Genomic DNA, 18,940 nt, shown 5'->3' on the forward strand with positions numbered 1-18,940 from the left:
ACAAATTCCTCATTTTTCCATACAACTTGAAAAATAAATATTGTTTCTGTTTTTTGGTAAAACTTTAGTTGTTTTTGCAAATCTATTGTATGCAAATCTATCAACATGATAATAACATGAAAACACGAGAAGGTATGAATTTCCTTCCATGCCAACAGGATCAAAGATTCAAAGAATTGTCAATATACACCTCGAGTACCCAACGACATGCCGTGCGATACGAATATTCTTGAACAAGAAATGTAGCAACAATGTATTTTCTCAATGAAATTTCATGACTAAGAACTCCTACAACAGGACTGCACAGTTACAAACAGGGTGGAAAAAGTATTGAAGCAGAATAGATGTATACTCATGATAGAACAAACATATATATGTGCCTCCTTTTAGTTAGAAGGCTCATCACCAAAAAAATAATTTCCAACTCAGTTACTACGATCAAATATCGAAGTGAAGGTTATGGTACCGTACGAGGTGTCCATGAACCCTGACGATGAAGTTGATTCACTTTGCTTTCCCGAGTCTTCAGTCGTCGATGTAAGCTTCGAATTGGGCTCGGCTTTCTTGCCTAGTACATCTTTTCGAAGCATGAACTCTGAAAGCATTCCAGGTCTAGATATTGTTTGATCAGTTATATCAATGTCACCCGTTAGCATCTTGACGACGGTTGACATAGATGGCCGGAGCGTTGGCATATCTTGAGTGCAAAGAAGACCAACTTTTAAATATCTGCAAGCCTCTTCAGCCTCAAAGTCTCCATGTAATGATATGTCTACCAATTCCAGCAATTGCCCTGTCTCATGATGCTTCCACACCTGTAGCATTTACATCTCTTTGTTAGAATTACCAAATCATTAAGGAAACTTCACAGTTTATCACAAAAAGGATGCAGGTCCTATCCAAATGGATGCTTCATATTTTCCCCTGATCTCCAACAAACACGTTAAGGAATTTGAATTGAAAACCAAATCAAGTCGTGCATACAGAGAAAATATTTAAAGTATCAATTTCATCCTTGCATACTTACAAATCATTAATCATTTCACATATAAAATGAATTACATTCATTTGGAAGACAGAAGACAGTGATATTAGAGCAAATCTCCAACTAGCTTCACTTACTCTTCCTTAACCTTAATATGAAGTTAACGATCTTTTTCAAGTTTTCATTAACAACTCACATCTTCACATTGCATAGTATATCATGTGTAAAAGAATCTGATGTGACGTGTATGCACAAGCAGAAGCCTGAAGCGATAAAAATAAACAAAAGGAAACACAGACCTTGAGGCCTGAGGAAAGAGAACTAGAAGCAGAAGTCTGACTACTGAATGGGCACCTATCAATCTTGATAAAAACATTAAAATTTATGTAATATACAATGGGCATGATCCTGGAACTCATGGCATAATAGCAATGTCGATGATAACTTAGAACTTTCTAGAAATTCATTTCAAAATGCAATGCAAAGCTTTTGTAGTATGTTTCAGTTATAATTTCATTATTGTCTTGAATGTAGTCTTAGTTTAATATTACATCCGATTCCAGAAAAAGAACATGTTTAACTTAAATGTTGAATAAATATTGGACGACATGTCAGAAACTATAATGCAGCACTCAAAAGCATAGCTAAATACTGTACTCAAAGTTTTGGATTCTTAGGGCGGTTAGACAAGCATTAGTATGTTCATCTTAGAAAAACATGGTAGGAATCTAGAAGTTAAACAAACCATAGTATAACATCAATACAGTCCAGTTGGCTATAGGTTTTGATGCTCGTCCTAGCTAATTTAGTGCACATGTTTATAAAATAATTTTGTTATCAATTACAAGGAATGCCTAGTTATGAAGTCTTTCATTTCAGTTGCAAAGTCAACAAATAACCCCAACTACATCCCATCCCCCACCTTTTATTTTCTGACATCTAAAACAGCAACTAATGCATACCATTTCTAGAAGATATGGTTCCTCAGCAGGCAACCGTTTGTTTATGTTGTACCTCCCACATACAATCTCCAAGAGTAAGACACCAAAACTATAAATATCTGTTCTTCTTGTCGCTTGCCCCCGGATGGCATATTCAGGTGCAAGATAACCTCTTCATAAACAATACAGCAGCAGAGTTAGTTTATGAAGGAAAGTAAAAATGGTAAATTTGCAAGGGGAGATTGCAAGACTCAAGAATAAGAGTCCGCTTGGCAGAACATGTAGTAAGTAAACCACAAAGACTAAGGCCGGTGGTACCAGAAGGTCTCTTGGATATGCAAGAGGCCCGTCAGGACATTGCATACCTGGCTGAGTAACAATAATATGAATATCGTAAGGTAAGACAATTGCTTCTAATTTGAACTCGCTGGAAGAGTAAGGGTAAAAATAATTTGGATATTAAAAAGGAAAAAGAAGGAGCAATAGTCCCGACTCCTAAGAGAATATAGACCATCTAAAAGAACATCACGAGTTAGCATAGGACATACAATTTGCCAGCATCACCTTTTACCATCATTGCTTGTTCCAATTAGAGCAGAAAAATTTGTATGACCAAAAGTAGGAACTTCTACAAACATACAAGATGTCAATGGCAGACCATCTCGTATGGATGTCTAAAATCCAAACAGGAGAGATAGCATCCAGACATAAAAAGAACTTAATGCAACTGAGAGAAGTCACAGAATAGAATACATGAGGACTCCAAACAGAAACAGCCATCAGCAAGCTTAAAAAGATATTAGATAACATACGGTGAGTACATATCATTTTCAGAGGATTTAGCCCTATAGTTTTCTCAGAAGCACAACTTACTCTGTCCCGGCAATACATGTACTGACGTGGGTCATGTGAGACGGGAGTAATCTAGCAAGACCAAAATCAGAAATTTTTGCAGTTAAGTCCTTATCAAGCAGGATATTGCTTGCTTTGATGTCCCTGTGAACAACATGGGGCTGAACTTCCTCATGAAGGAACGTGAGCCCCTGTGCAATGCCAATGCATATTTTACACCTCGTTTGCCAATTGAATTGGGTATTTCCTCGTCCTCTACCTATCATAAGAGGGTCTATTAGATTAAGTTGTTTATAGGAAAACTACAGAACTGAGAAACTAAAACAGAACAGGATATATAATCACCAAAAAGCATCTTATCAAGGCTGCCATTTTCCAGGTAAGGATAGACCAAAATCCGGTGCTGCCCTTCCACACAACAACCATGCAACTTAACCAGGTTATCATGGTTTATAACCGTAATCACATTGATTTCTGCCAAAAACTCCCGTGTTCCTTGGCTTGAGTCCATGGATAGTACCTTTATGGCAGCAAGAGTTCCATTTCTGAGCCTTCCCTGCTTAAGTGAAATAGTTTGCAAAACAGAATTCAGTGCTAGGAGGGATGAAGAAACAACGTTTGGACATTAGTTATCATCATAGTTATCATCAAGATACAACAGGAAGCTCCTTCAGCCATACCTTGTAAACAGATCCAAAGCCTCCCTGTCCAAGTTTGTTTTCAAATCTGAAATTTTCAGTTGCTTTTCTAAGTTCTTCGTAAGAGTACAAGCGAACGTTCGGAATTTTTGAAATCTCTGTATCAAATCAACCTATTATAGAGCTTAACAACATCATTTAAAAAATTCATAGCAAATGGGTCTAGAAAAGTCTCAGTGCTCAGAAAAGGTAAATAATTTTGATGATTTATTAGTGCTACACGATAATACCAGAGCACTAAGGGAGAAGACGAAGATTTTTACAAAGCTCTTCGACAATGATTTTTACTATGCTATATCTTAATCTAAATTGTCTAATACTTTTGCTTCATGTAGTCACACCTCCCTCATTGTAAATTGAGAAGGTCTTTTATAAGTACTGTGGATGACATATCCCTTTGGTAAATTTCAAACCACCAAACCTTAATGAAATTGTCTCTTATTATAGAAGGAGAGAAAAGAAAAATCAATGTGGGTAGGAAGTTCACTGCAGAATGTTCCTAGAAGAGTTCCTTCTACTAAACAATCAGAAATTGAACCCTCGTACCATCTTAGACAAACATTGCCACCTAAGGGAAGAGAGAAAGAGGAATTAAAAGAAGACAATATGTCTTCTTTCTCTCTTTTTCTTTTTATAATCTAGGACTTAGACGATCACACCCTTTTCTATCAACAGACCTTTCTTTACTTAGTAATTGAAGATTTGAAATATTATTTTAAGCATCCAATTAGGATGATCTATATTGCACCTCAAGCAAGTTTACACCAAAAAATTTAAAGAATAATCTCAATATTATGTAGAAGAAAGCCACTGATTTCTGATGGATTGGACCCCTTCATCGGTGTAGACCTATTCATCTAAACAATGACTAATGTTCATCATGCTGTGGTACAAGTATAATTCCAAGGTTCCAACAAAGTATCTCATATAATCACCATCATATGTGAATAAATTATTGCAAGATCACGTGTGCTACTTCAAGCTCAACCAACATACCTTCGATTGCTGCTGCTTCTGCAGCTGCTGTATGGGAAGTCAACGAATCTCTGTTTCTTCTTGAACAAAAACAGAAACAAGTCATCACACCCTCTGTATTGTTCAATTTCTGATCCAACGAATCAAATCTCTGCCATTAGGAAAAAAGAAATTTAGACATAAACCCATAGTATGAGTTTGTCAAGCACTCAAGTCTCCTCTCGAATTATCCCATAAACAGAAGGACAATAGATGAATCTGATGGCCGTTTGACATCAAAATAAATGAATGCCATTACTGAATCTAAAGTCTGCATCTTTAACAAGAAAGAATACGTGAAGCTGGTTTATTAATGGTAAAAATCCAACCTCAAAACAGATGAATATTCTGAAACATACTAATGGTCCCACCTATGGACCCACTCGATATAATCAGATGTGTTTAAACATATCTAAACAGGCAATACAGAGAATTAAGATAAATAAACAGTTAAAGACAACATTGTCCCTTATATTATAGCCACTACGACAATCTTTATAGATCTCAGTAAGAGAGAAGCGAAATAAAAGCATTGTAATCTGGGGATTGACATAAATCATAATTTCAAGATATCGTGTTACTGGACGAGCATACAATTTAAAAAATACATGATAACATTCAATTGAAGATTCCATGAAATGATCTCAACGCCAAGATGAGTTCCTCGTCGATCCTAACGAAGTAATTAGAACTAGAATAGAAGCCATGAACACTTCTATGCTTTCTATAATTCCATCAGGATGAACTGAGAAATAATAGCTCTCTCAGCATAGAGTACTCAAATCAGGCACCAGATATTTCTCGGTAAGCACGAATTTAACAAGCCTCTAGAGCTAAAACAATTTTCTAGCAAAATTAAGCTAAATTTGATGCTGCTTAGGCTACATAATCAATAACACTTAACATTGAGAATTCAGACTAGCAACGAACCAAAACCGCCAAAAAAGAACAAGATCTGGAAAATCATTCAGAACTACGTTAATTCCAACTCCATTCTGATCCAAGCGAAATGTAAACTTCGGCAACTCAACCTACCTTGACCACAACAAGTCTCCGACAGTTCTGACCTGATGAAAGCTTGAAGAAACTTCCTCCCCTGTAGTGGAAAGCAAGATAACGACAGACACTTGTTTACTCGTGGTTTTCTCAGCCGGCCAAATGCGAAAAGAAGCAAACAGTAACACGAACAGAGTCCAACTGCATTCAATCAACAAACAGATAAAGATTTTCGCCAAGTTTTCAGTGAAATGCAACAAGAATCGCGGAATGAAAGAGAGAGAGAGAGTTTACATTTCAGAATTTGCGCGTGGAATTCCTCGATCCTGAGATGAAAAGTCGATTTGAAAGAACCGGGATAAAAGATTCTACCTCTACGCCGCTCTTGCGTTCGCCAACAAAGTACTTGGCGTTCAACTTTCACAAGCTTGTAATTTATTATTCGTTGAAATACCAGTTTTTATAGTTCCACGTGGTAATTAGTTTTTTAAAGTTCTTTTTTATCGTTAAATAATAATAAAATAATTTTCAAATCCAAAAATAATTTACGATAATCATAATGTAAACCTGCTTCCAAAATTTATTGAGATAAAATAAATAAATATTAAAAATAATAATAAATAAATTTTCAATAGGATGACAAAATTGACCAATTAAAAGTACAATAAAATTTAAAATACAATAATCAAATATTATTAAGACGGTAATACATTAATTTTACTTATTACATTATAAATTATTTATTATTACATTTTTTACAAAAGACTGCATTATAAAAAAAAAATACATTAATTTTACTTATTTTTAAAAAAATATTTATATTCTTACGAATTATTAATAGAGTGCTAGCCCATCATCTCTAATCATGCCAAAATTAATTTCACGGGCATGCTAAATAAAGATACATAAATAAAAATATTAAAAAAAGTTCACACAATAAATTCATTAATTTTTTCTTTAACAATTTGTTTTTATTTTATTTATTTATTTATTTTATTAATTTTTTCTTTAACCATTTGTTTTTATTTTATTTTATTTATTTATTTATTATTATTGACTTTATGTGAGGTATGGCATGCATATGCCATACTGATAAGAGTTTATCATGATTGCATCCATTAATTTATTTTTCCTATAAGTTTTTAAAAATGGGTAGTGGTGGGCCCACCATATTTAAATATAAGAGAATGGTGGCTTCAATGTTACACGGAAAATTCTGTTTTTTTTTTTTTTTTTCTTTTTTACAAAAGACTAAATTACAAAAAATAATAATAATAATACATTAATTTGACTTATGGTTAAAAAAATATATATTCATATTCTTGCAACAAAAAAAATTACAATACTAAAATTATTGAAGCATAAAATCTCAAAAGGAATTAAGTATCATTTTTTTAAAAAATATTAAATATCATGGACCAGTTTTAAAAGTAACTAAATGCCTAAAACTATCTGAACTTTTAACGGCAAATGAAAACGAGAGTTTTCAACATTTGGACGTTTCGAAGGCATCGTTGAAACCTTTATTTACTCAAATGGAAAAAATAGGGGCAGCGGGATTAGAATTTAGAGTTCAGGGTTTAGTGGTAGGGTCGGTGCTGCGCTTTCAGAGAAGCATGAGACCGAAAGAAAAAGACTTCCACGTCTTGGTAGATGGTCGAAGGTCTGTCTTAGAATCCAAACATTTATAGGGAAAATAAAGTTTAAAGGAAAAATGACTAAAAAAAAAAAACTAAATTACTTCTTCTGAGGGTTTGATATCAGCCTGAAAATAACACGAGCTAATAAATAGGGCTATGTCGTCTTTTCGCCTCGATGTCGTCTATCAAAAATAGTTCATATTATTTAATAAAACTCTTGTGTTACTCAAGCTTCAGATGCTGCACGTGCAAGGACTTATATACGTGTGTGTGTGAGTATTTAAACTAGTTTGTGCAAATCTCAACTGTTTTAAAGGGACAACTATTTAGCTCTACTATATTTCATGTCCAACCTCCAACCTAACTCGTAAGGTGTTAAATTCTAGATAAGTAACTACCATGAATTGAACTCAATTCTGAGACTAGTCATTTGTTATTTACACAACACTAGTCGACAATTCGGCCAACCCATGAGAGTTAAGTCGCACCAACCGGGGTTAACGATCCATAATTATTCCTCCAATATGGATTCCAAAAACATGGATTAAAAAAGAAAACCTCAAGTTAAGACCTTGCATTTCAGTAACTCAGTTTATTATTCAACAAACATCTATACAAAATTTCGAAGTGGATTCACACGTTCAAATGAGTATCCAACTCTCCAGTTCATACAAGTCATTCCATTCATAGTAGCTAAGATAACGAAACACTCACAGTGAGAATGCTCGAATGACATTTATTCACTGATGAAGACCATTGTTTTTCCCAGCCGGACTGCTATGTCCCTACAAAACAGCTTCTCCACGATTGCCAAAGAAAACTCCATCGTAGTTCCAGGTCCCCTGCTTGTAATCAGGTTTCCGTCAACTACCACCCTGTTTTCGATTTCGCTTTTGTCGGACAGTTTGTCGCACAATGCAGGAAAAGCAGTGGCTTTTTTATCCTGAAATGGTAGCAAGCTCATTTTATATTAAAACCGTACTATAAATGAATGAAAAGTAAAAACTGGTTCTTGTTAAAGTTCTTAAATGGTAATGAGCATGAAATCATACGGGACAAGAAAAAAGTCCATTGAAATATTCAACTCCTTGCATGCTTCATTTCCGAGGTCAGAAATTAGGGACCAAGAATGAATTATGGATTTCAGGGAGTCAAAAAATTTGAGATAACCAATATCATAGATGAAGTTGTCGAGAGAACTTTAATCAATATTGTCAATATGTCAAATGTACAAAAGTTCAAGATCGTATGAGGAATACTGCAAATTGTTTCAGTGTCTTTTTTTTTCTTTGAATATCTACGAGTGTCTAGACTAGTTTGTGACAATTTCAACTAATCTTGCGAATAACCGACTAACACTACCATATTTAGTTGCTAAAGAAACACGTAGGATTTAAAATCCTAAACAGGTATCCACCATGGATTGAACCCCAATCTCTCATTTTGAAAATCTTACAATGCAATCTACTTAGCCTGCTAATAGATATGCACAATGTATATGAAAGAGACGCAAAATTTATATGAAAGCTCGCCTTTGTTGGAGTAACATGAAACTAATGACTGATTAGTTACAAGAGATACACTCTGGTTCAGCGAAAATAATGCTGTATGAGATTTATAACTTTCCCTTACGGAGTGATCTTAGTGTATAGGGCCGTAATCAGGAGATGAAAGTAATAGAAAATATGGTAAGTTAATACCTTCAACAAACCATGGGGTTCTAAGACCAGAGCTGGGGATGCACATATTGCTCCGTAGGGTTTGTTTGATTCTCTCTGGTTCTTCAGTAGATTAATCAGTTTTTCAGATTTTGCAAATGCTTCGGCGCCACCAAGCCCTCCCTGCAAATATGCAGGTCAAATTTAGTTCAAATTAATCAATAATACATACAATCCAAAGAATTCAAACTCACAGGCAAAACTATTAGGTCGTATGACTGTTCAGCAGCCTCATCGAGAAGTAAATCTGCCTCCAGTTTAACTTTTCGAGAAGCAAGAATCTCTAGTTTGTCCTCAACAGAAGCCACCACCACTTTCCCTTTTGCTCGTCGAAGAATGTCAATGATCATAACAGCCTCCATTTCCTCAGTGCCATTAGCTATAGGTACGAGAATCTGAAAGCAAAGTATGAATATTACCCACTATACACTTAGTAATTCCAATTTCAAATTAAAACAAGACTACCATTTAGTTGGAATAATTGTTTGGTGATAGTACTATCTCTGGAATAAAATTAAAAATGAACACCAACGTTGTTTAGATTAAATTATTTAACTAATAGCAAATAAAAAATTTATAATTCTTCATATAGCTTGATATATGAGAGTACCTCAAGAACGTTGAAAATGTCCCCATGATTGTAACTATTTTTAACTATTGAACACTATAGTTTCTAAATAGTAATTGGTATCCTTGTCTTAACAAAGGTATTGAACTTTGTGTAGATACAACATTTTTTGCAGTGCAAAAGATTTAAATTTCTTCACGCATCAATCTGGTTTCTAAATCTAGACTTGTACTCAATTTCCAGCCAAAGCATGTTACTTTCCAACTCCTTCGAAGGTCTCGGGAAATATAAAGGTGTAAGGACATCATCAAATAAATCCATTCCACAGGTAATTGTGTTCCTTACAACTGCCTAACAATGTTTTAAGAGGATTAAGGCACAAAATGAGGTGAGGCGTAAACTCTTAGGCATTATGAGGTGTAACCCTCATTTTAAATAGAAAAAATAAATAAACAGTGTAAAAACATAAAATATTATGTTCCAAATATTGCAATATTCATATAAAAGTTTAAAATACATCATTTATTTAATTGGAACCAAACATGATATCTAAAAAACTAGAGAAATATTTAAAAAAAAGAGAGAGAGAGAGAGAGAAAGAGAGAACACTTTAAAAAGTTAGAAAAAAAATACTGAAAAAAACACATTGATTCTTTTTAATTAGAAGTTAGAAAAAAAAATATTTCACAAAATCAAGAAACTTGTACTCCTTAAAAAAAAAGTTTAAAAAAAATAAAAAATAAAAAATCAAACCACAAACAGTAGTAAAAGGGTAGATTGAAAAGGCGAAGGTAGTGGTCTGGCATCACAGAAAAGACAAAAAAGAAAGAAAAAAACTGAAAAGAAAACGGTGCAATAAATAATAAACAAAAGAAAAGAAGGTTGAACTCATTAAATAATGCACTACCACCGCCAAAAGCCACCACAACTAGGAATTTGCAGAGGTGTTGGAGCTTCAGTTGAGGCTTACGCATTTCAACCTCAAAACGTAAGGGGAAAAAAAAATCCAGAGGCTACGTTAATCAGAAACTATTTCATGACTATCTCTGTACTAGACCAGTAGACTTAGTATCCAACACCTCCAATCAGATATACATACAGATGTACGTTGATGGATATTGAAATAGATTTAGACAACATATTCTAAACATGTCAAGAAATAACTCGTATAATTGAAGCACTTTTTCCCTGTCAGAAAGCAGAAGGGACTACTGTTTGATGCATAATAGAAACAAGTTACAGTGGTTGCAACTATTGTAAATGAGTAGAAGACATAAACCTTACCCTTGGGCCATCACCAAATGTCCACTTCTCTTGATTATACTCAGCAATAGTATATTCATGACCATGGTTGGAACGCAACAACTGATGAGACATTAAAAGAGTGCATATGGATAAGCAAACGTTGCATCAAAGAAGGATCTTTGACAAGAAAATACAAGCATTAGTCACTCTGCCAATTGACAAATATCTAAAAGTGATGAAAAGGAAATAGAAGTAAAAAGTAGTAAATGTTCCCAGTACCCTTTTTTTGGGAGAAGCAGTATCTTATTTTCTTTAAATTCAATTTCCTTCATTTATGTACCTTGTTCTTTGAATAGAGGTCACCCACAGATGAAGGCATTCATATCAAAACCATCGATGATAGGTAAAATCCTTTCAAGAAATCCTCATTATCGTAAAAACATAAGCAGGCAAGGGGACCATCTTCAAGCCAATTAGCTACTTTCACTAGGGGTTTTTCTAAATTCCATTCTTTTTTTACTTTTTCAATTCAATACTCTCGCATGAATGACCAACCCCACTCTTCTCATCTCTGTTGTTCTCTTTTCCATCACAGTAATTGCTCAATTGCGCTCTGCCTATTTTCATCTAGCAATTATAGATGTATGTTTTAATCTCATCTATTTAGAATAAATATACGCGTGTGTGAGCAGCCAAGTGTACGAAAAATGTAGAAGAAAAACACTGTACCAAAGGTGCAGAAACTTCTTCAGCCTTCTCTTTCCCATACAACTGCTCAACCAGCGCAACAGCAAACTCCAAGGTAGTACCAGGCCCACGACTTGTCACTACTTGGCCATCAATCTGTACTCGGGATTCAACAGCAGTTGCAGTAGTTCCAAGTTGCTCCATAAATGATGGATAGCATGTGGCCTTTCAAGGACAAGATTTAAAATTGAGCAAGCAATTCATCATAAATCAAAACAAGACTTGAATCTCGAGAAAAATATCAGCCAGCTTACTTTCAACCCCTTCAGCAAACCCCATGAGCCAAGCACCACTGCCGGTGAAGCACAGATTGCAGCATAAAGTCGACCATCTGCAGCTTGCTTCTTCACTATGTTCTCCAAAACTGCACAGTCTCTAAAATTGGTAGCACCTGGCATACCTCCCTAGAGAACGAGAAAGCAGAAATTATGCTTCAATAAAACAAACAGTGAAACCTAGTCCAATGAAAAGGGGCATATAGGACTCTGAAAAACCAAGTACATCATAATGGTAGCACCATTGGGCTTGAAGTTTCAAAGCAAATGAGTCATACAATCAATATGGCAACGCAAAATACAGCTATCGATTATTATCAAATATGACCCAAAATGATGGATATAAACCACATAAATCAACTGCTCAACTCCAGATTTGGTTACTATATGCAATGGTGAGAGTGGTGCCCCCATACCGAGAACTTTTGTTAAAATCAAGTCAAGATATCATTACTAGGAGATTCGAAATGAAAGAAATCGGACTCCATAGGAAACAGAAACCCTCGTCGCCGATCAACCTTCAATCAACAAATTCTCGAAAACAAAAAAGCGCGGCATCTCTCCAAACCAAACGTTAAAATATTAAAAACGCAATACCTAGCCAACATACAGCAACAAATTAAAAAGGAGGAGAGAAATTCATACAGGAAGTGCGACGAGATCGAAAACAGTGTCCTCGCAATCAGAAATGAGAGAATCAGCAACAATCTTAATCTGATGAGCTGCATCAACACGAAGATGATTCTCCACGGAAGCGACGGTAACATCAGCTCCAGCACGTCGAAGAACGTCAATGGTGATGACTGCCTCGAGCGGCTCGGTGCCGTTCGCAACCGGAACCAAAACCTAAACATCCAACAACAAAAAATTGCAAACAGAAACAAAATTGACAAAAATGAAACAACACAAAGAAAAGGAAATCTCTATGAGAAGAAGATATTCCAATTCGGCAGACATGATAAGACCTTGCGAGCAGGTGAAGACGCCATAGCAGCACGGATGGAGAAGAAGCGGTATCTGCGAGAATGTAGTTGAGGAGTGAGCTTGGTTGGTGTGAGAGAGAAGCGTAGAAGAGGCGAGAAAGGTCCTAGTACTAAACGTGAAATTGCCATGTGTACTAGGAGGGCAGAACGGGTAATTTACAGTAGGTCTCAGTCGTCTTAAGACGCATCCGTGCTTGAGCTCGAGCTTTGGCTATGGCGGAAATGATTCGATGAATTATCAAGTTTTCGTTGTAGGGGATCACGTTCGCTGTGGTTCCGCCACGTCATCCGATCCCCTATTCAAATAACAGAATATTGTTTTTAATTAGGGTATATTATTTATAAAGTAATACATTCAAATTACTAGTAATATATTTTATCACGCCATTTGATAAGGATTTAAATTGGGAATACTACTGTTAGCGGCTAGAACATGAAATCTGAAAGAATGACACTTCGTCAGCTCAAGTTCTCCGATTACAGTCTTTCTATCCAAAATTGCAATATATGTCTGTGAGAACAAGTGACGATGGCTAGAACGATGCTGACAGGTCTCTGTGCGAGGAAAATTAGCATATGTTTGTTCCGATAAAAATTTTAGTTACTACAAAATACGACTGGAAATCAATTTTAATAATTTATATAATTTTTAAATTATAAATAATTAGTTAAATTTGTTTAAAATTTTAATAATTAGTAAATTCAATAATTAATTTTATTACATATATTAAATCACTATAAATTAGTTAATAATTGACTACGTTGAAAATAAACTTACGTATAAAACTAAAGTAATTCAATTTTGTATTATCACAAAATATATATATATATATCGTCGTAAATAGAATTAACATTTTTTAATATTTTTCGTCGTAAATTGAATTCAACCTTTTTTTAATTATTTTTTAAAATGTTCAAAACCTTTTCTTCTCCTATTTATGGAGGTGTGGGTCAGGCCCACCCAATGACAGATAAGATTACTAGCGTTGTATCTACGCTTACTCAAACCGCCTATACTCATAATTCAAATATTCCTTGTTACAAATAAATTATAACTAAAAAAATATATACAAATTAGCTTTGAAAATTTTATAATTTTATTTCTATCTATTAAACACAATATTTAATAAATATTTTAAAATTTTATTAAACTATGTGATTTAATTAACCGCACTGTTATTTATTATTTATTTTTTAATTTGATAAGTCGATTGTCTAGTTTTGAAATTTATCTTATTCGTGTAATTCTTTTTAATCAAACTACTTCGACCGACAAATTCTTGACTTCAAAATTTCCAGTCAATGAGCATAGTGGGACCTTGTCCTTGTTTGTGTGAGACAGGTACGAGGTCCCTCGAATTTGTATTGTGTCGGTTGTTTCTACCTCATCTTTTGCACGAGAGTGAGGTGACCTTGTCACTAAGAAGAGGGTTGTGGAAATATGGAATGTTCGGTCCAAGTTGAAGGTTAGTTGAGCTTTGCTTTAATCAATTTTGATCTCCTTGCATTACTTGAAGAGTTGGTCAACCTCATTTTCATCGTCACGTCGTGTGTGTATCCGGGTTCAAGGTTTCTTGCAACCAAGGTCAACCTCGACCAACAAGCAATAGCCTATCTCGATCTAGTTTTTGACGTCTATGTACCTCTAATTAATCGTCTAATCATCCCTCTTTTGGATGGACTCGAAGCGATGTTACTGTTGTAGGGTAAATCAATATTTGCTCGTTGTCTTAAAGAGTGAGATCGATCTTAACAAATTAATAATACTCTTATTTTTTTTTAATTATAATGTTAATTAAATCTCGAAATCTCAAAAAAAAAAAAAAAAAAAAAAAAAAAAAAAAAAAAAAAAAAAAANTTTGTATGATTTTTTAATTATAATAAAATTAGTTTTTAAATTCTATATATTACCTTTCAAATCAATTTTGACTTTTATAATAGTAAAATTTTAAATAAATATTCAAATATTTGTTTGAATTTTTTATTTTTTATTTCTTATTTTTACTAAAATCAACTAAAGGAAATGATTATAAAAAAAAAAAAGGAAAATAAATAAAAAGATTGGTAAGAAAAAAAAAATCTTATAAATATAACCGATCGTTTATTGGGACAGAAAGATCGTAATAATTGGAGTGTGCAGAAAGTTGTACCTTCAAACTTCGTTCAGTCTTTATAATCTAGAGAGAGGAAAGCGTCTCCTCTCCAGTCTCTCTCTTCTTCGTCTCCTAAACCCTATCCCGAGCTCTGCAATCCGACCTCAAATGGCGAACAGTAATCTTCCCCGAAGAATCATTAAGGTAAGATCTTCGATGTTCTTCGCGATCTTCCTTGTTTTCCACCCCGATCGGTTTGTCTGGCTTGATTTATTCGTTTGTTGGGGAAATGGTCTCGTTTTGTTGGGTTGAAGTTTTCTTTGTGGGATTTCGATGAATTTTATATGTATTTGTTAGTAGAACTGGGTTATTGATTGATTTTTTCCTACTTTGTGATCAATCGCAGGAAACTCAGCGTCTCCTCAGTGAGCCTGGTGAGTTTTTGATCATTTTAAAGGGTTTGAGTTATTCGGTTCCTGATCTTGTTACTGGGAATTGTTTGTTTTTTTGGGTATTGGGTGTGGTTAGGTTTTATGGTGTGGATTTATTCATCAGATAATTATGAAGTTGAAGTTCATTTTGATTTGATCTTGATCTCTGATAATGTGATTTTAGCCCCTGGGATTAGCGCCTCGCCGTCAGAAGATAACATGCGATATTTTAACGTGATGATTCTTGGCCCGACCCAGTCACCCTATGAAGGTAAATTACTTGACACTACGTTGTGGTTGTGGGAACGTCAAATTATTTTGAAAATTTTGCTATTCCTTTGTTGGTAATATGGATGGTTATAGAACCAACTACGTATTCAAGTGAAGATTGGCTGAAGTGTTACTGATACTGATATGTTTACTCTATGAAAATGGCATGTCGTTAACAGTGAGGATCAACTGTGGGAATATCTTTTACTCATAAAGACCTCAATTTTGTTTAGTTAAGTATTTGACTTCATAACAATATTAATTAAGCAGCATACGTTTGTGCTTGAACATTTCCTTTATGCCCCATGATGCAACAGTAGAATACTACTGTTCTGAGCTGCAAAGCTTGAGAACATACTGGTTATCATGCCACGATTTTTATTCAATAATGTTGATGTATTCCTTCAATTTGAGTTCCTTTTCTCCTTATCCTTGGTCACATTTAATGTTGTTAATCTGTTTCTATATTGTTCTTCGCATATACTTGTGCTGAATTCAATGTACTTTACAGGAGGAGTTTTCAAGTTGGAACTATTTTTGCCTGAAGAATATCCTATGGCTGCTCCCAAGGTAATTTGCAATTCATCATTCCTGGGATATCTTCCAGCACTTATTCGACAAATCCTACTTGCATTTCTTCCACTGTTGTTCTTTTCAAATAATTAGACATGTTTACCTTTTGTTTTGCTTTTCATTAAAAGAAAAAAATTATTAGCAAATGCATCCAATAAAAATCATAGGGCTAATGGGTGAGCACCAAATATTGTTGGATCATTTGAAAACTTCTTATGCCAAATGTGCTGTTAAATTTTCGTATAATTATTGAGCTACTTATGTTTTCTTGTTCTTACTTCTTGATTGTGATTTCATTTATGGATCATGAGATTGTTAAAGCTTCGTTTGATATTGGATTTGCCATAATTACTATTCTTCTTGTCGATTTCGCATCTTCCCCCTGAACATATAACAAAAATTACAAGTCGTCATAATTTATTTTGCATACACGTAGTTTTTAATGTTTCACGAATCTTGACATTTACGTCTACAATACAACTTGATTCTGTTTGATCTATGGAACATGTGGGAATAAATTTATCTTGCTATTACATGAAGAAGTTTTTGGTATTTGAGATCGTCATGGTTGGAGATGGGAGGATAGTTTTTTTTTATGACCTGCTTCATCAGCCGATTGGTTTGGAAGACTGAGAATTTAACATGTTTGGCTGATTCTTTTAAATGTAAGTTTGATCCACAGAGAAAAGAGACGTATCCTAAGAACTTTTTAATCAATATTGAACAATCTTATTTAAGGGTTTAATTTAGTACCCCTTGATGTCCAATAACTGCATATTCTGTATCTAGGTAACCTAGGTGCTCCTATTGGAACATATTTTAACCTGTTTTGAGTGCCTCCACCGCCACCTTTTCCCTTTCATCTGATTTTCTTTTGATCTTCACATTTTTCTTTTTGTGTGATTATTTTTTGTGGAACAGGTTCGATTTCTCACGAAGATTTATCATCCAAATATTGATAAGGTAAGTGTCTACTTGCGTAGTTCTTATTGCCATCCTCACCAACATTCTGCAGAGTTGGTTACTGATGGCGTGAATTTCTGCAATTAAGCTTGGCAGGATATGCCTTGACATTCTGAAAGACAAATGGAGTCCAGCTCTACAGATACGAACTGTACTTTTGAGGTATTATAATGTTTAATGCAATTTTCCAGTGCATCCGCATATTAGCTTTGAACATATTGCATGGTCTTTCACTCATTTAATTCACTCTAGGGATACAGATCTGAAAATTTGACCACCGTGTAATTTATGATAAATTTAACTATATCACTTTGGTTTATATATCACAGTATCCAAGCACTTCTGAGTGCTCCAAACCCAGATGATCCACTTTCCGAGAATATTGCCAAACATTGGAAAACGAACGAGGCAGAGGCTGTTGAAACAGGTGAGTTGGTCTAATTTATTGCTTTTGTCGAGCTTTTCTTTTTCAACGAGTAGAGGCTGTTGAATCAATGTGGGTCGACACCTAAACTTTAAACTTTATAATTAGTTATTAATAAGAGCTTATCTATTTGATTGTGCTTAGTAAAATAAATTTTAATATAAGCCTAAGATGTCAATTGGATAAGACATAGACCCGAGATTCGAATCTTAAAAAACTTTCAATTTTGTTTATATCTCGACCCACCTAGGTCATAGATTCAATTCAAATTTACGATTAGAGAAATTATTAGTGTCTTTTTTACCGAACCAAAGTGAATAAGTATAAAGAAAGATGGGTATGAAAGGTAGAAAATAATGGAAAATAATAGATTCGTTTGAACTATCTTCTTCACTGTCCAGAAAACAGGTGGGTTACATTATCATTCATCCTGTCTTAGGCTTTTGTTACTCCTGGCTAATGTTATGATTGTCTGGTAATTTTGAATAGAAGAATATAGATGAGATTTTGTTACTCCAGACTAATGTTATTTTTGTCTGGTAATTTTGAATAGAAGAATATAGATATTCTTAGAGTGAACTAGGTTTGATTTAGTGTTAGGGGCTGACACCATTTTGTGATTGGTTCTTATTCTGTCAGCAAAGGAATGGACTCAATTATACGCAAGTGGCGCCTAAAGGGGGAGGAATTACAGAAGCCTTTTTTTAATGTTGTTCGGTTTAATAACATGAATCTAATGTCTATGGTGTACCCATTTGGTGTGGATTTGAATGAAAATTTGGAGGAATTTATAGTGTCAAAAAATCTCTAAAATTGCGTCTGTTTTAGCAGGGAGTGTATGCCCCCCACCATACTTTGTATGATGAATGATTAGATGGATTATATTCTTATTATAACTTCTCCTATTATCTCCTCCCAATCTTCTTCAATCTTTCTCAACCTCTATGGAATAACAACCTTTCTCCTTCCATTTATTACTTGAAATGTTGATTTAGTCCTCACCTAATATCTGTTTGGAATTGTCGAACTTTTATCTACCTTTTATTTAATGATCTAAACCACCCCATTCAAACTATATGAGTCGGATTGAATATTCAAACTATACGAGTCGGAATTTTATTCACTTATTGTAATTTTGTTGATCGGGTTGACCCAACTTACCTATAAATAGGGTTCACTACCCAATCCTAGTTTCAAATTGATACATTGTAAAATGTTTGATATTTGTTTTTTTTAATGAGATTAAAAAACAGTATGATACCCAATTTAATTTTTTAGTTTGGGTATTGAGTCTATAATGATCCTAGGTCATGTTGGATTATCTAAACCATCAGAGTTGGGACAACAAACTCGAAATTTCAGAGTTGGTCACAAAAAAAATAAATTAAATTGAGTGGATTAACAAAAAAAAAAAAAAAAAAAAAAAAAAAAAAAAAAAAAAAAAAAANTGACTTCAAATTTCAAATTTGGTTTCCAGTAATAATTCCATTGCCGAGGACTAGAATTTATGTTCTACCCCTTTAA

At 34.2% G+C, this 18,940-nt stretch overlaps 3 protein-coding genes across 3 annotated transcripts; 1 reads left to right on the top strand and 2 right to left on the bottom strand.

The window, feature by feature from the left end:
* Positions 1-139: 139 nt before the first annotated feature.
* Positions 140-5,902, bottom strand: LOC111811925 (cold-responsive protein kinase 1-like). Its single transcript, XM_023698994.1, has 8 exons — positions 5,781-5,902; positions 5,526-5,687; positions 4,473-4,602; positions 3,459-3,574; positions 3,124-3,334; positions 2,800-3,037; positions 1,948-2,098; positions 140-815 (listed from the first exon to the last, which is right to left on the bottom strand). Exons 3-8 carry the CDS (start codon positions 4,555-4,557, stop codon positions 426-428), a joined length of 1,191 nt encoding a protein of 396 aa, XP_023554762.1. The 5' UTR covers positions 4,558-4,602; positions 5,526-5,687; positions 5,781-5,902; the 3' UTR covers positions 140-425.
* Positions 5,903-7,698: 1,796 nt separating this feature from the next.
* On the bottom strand, positions 7,699-12,870 carry LOC111811918 (protein DJ-1 homolog A). The gene is made up of 8 exons (XM_023698981.1): positions 12,645-12,870; positions 12,325-12,525; positions 11,659-11,808; positions 11,387-11,569; positions 10,697-10,777; positions 9,039-9,239; positions 8,827-8,967; positions 7,699-8,069 (listed from the first exon to the last, which is right to left on the bottom strand). Exons 1-8 carry the CDS (start codon positions 12,789-12,791, stop codon positions 7,863-7,865), a joined length of 1,311 nt encoding a protein of 436 aa, XP_023554749.1. The 5' UTR covers positions 12,792-12,870; the 3' UTR covers positions 7,699-7,862.
* Positions 12,871-14,775: 1,905 nt separating this feature from the next.
* Positions 14,776-18,333, top strand: LOC111811940 (ubiquitin-conjugating enzyme E2 36-like). The gene is made up of 8 exons (XM_023699017.1): positions 14,776-14,959; positions 15,162-15,189; positions 15,371-15,457; positions 15,968-16,026; positions 16,951-16,992; positions 17,081-17,154; positions 17,322-17,419; positions 18,056-18,333. Exons 1-8 carry the CDS (start codon positions 14,924-14,926, stop codon positions 18,091-18,093), a joined length of 462 nt encoding a protein of 153 aa, XP_023554785.1. The 5' UTR covers positions 14,776-14,923; the 3' UTR covers positions 18,094-18,333.
* The last annotated feature ends 607 nt before the right edge of the window (positions 18,334-18,940 follow it).

The sequence above is a fragment of the Cucurbita pepo genome, chromosome LG01 (assembly GCF_002806865.2).
Source record: "Cucurbita pepo subsp. pepo cultivar mu-cu-16 chromosome LG01, ASM280686v2, whole genome shotgun sequence".
NCBI lineage: Eukaryota > Viridiplantae > Streptophyta > Magnoliopsida > Cucurbitales > Cucurbitaceae > Cucurbita > Cucurbita pepo.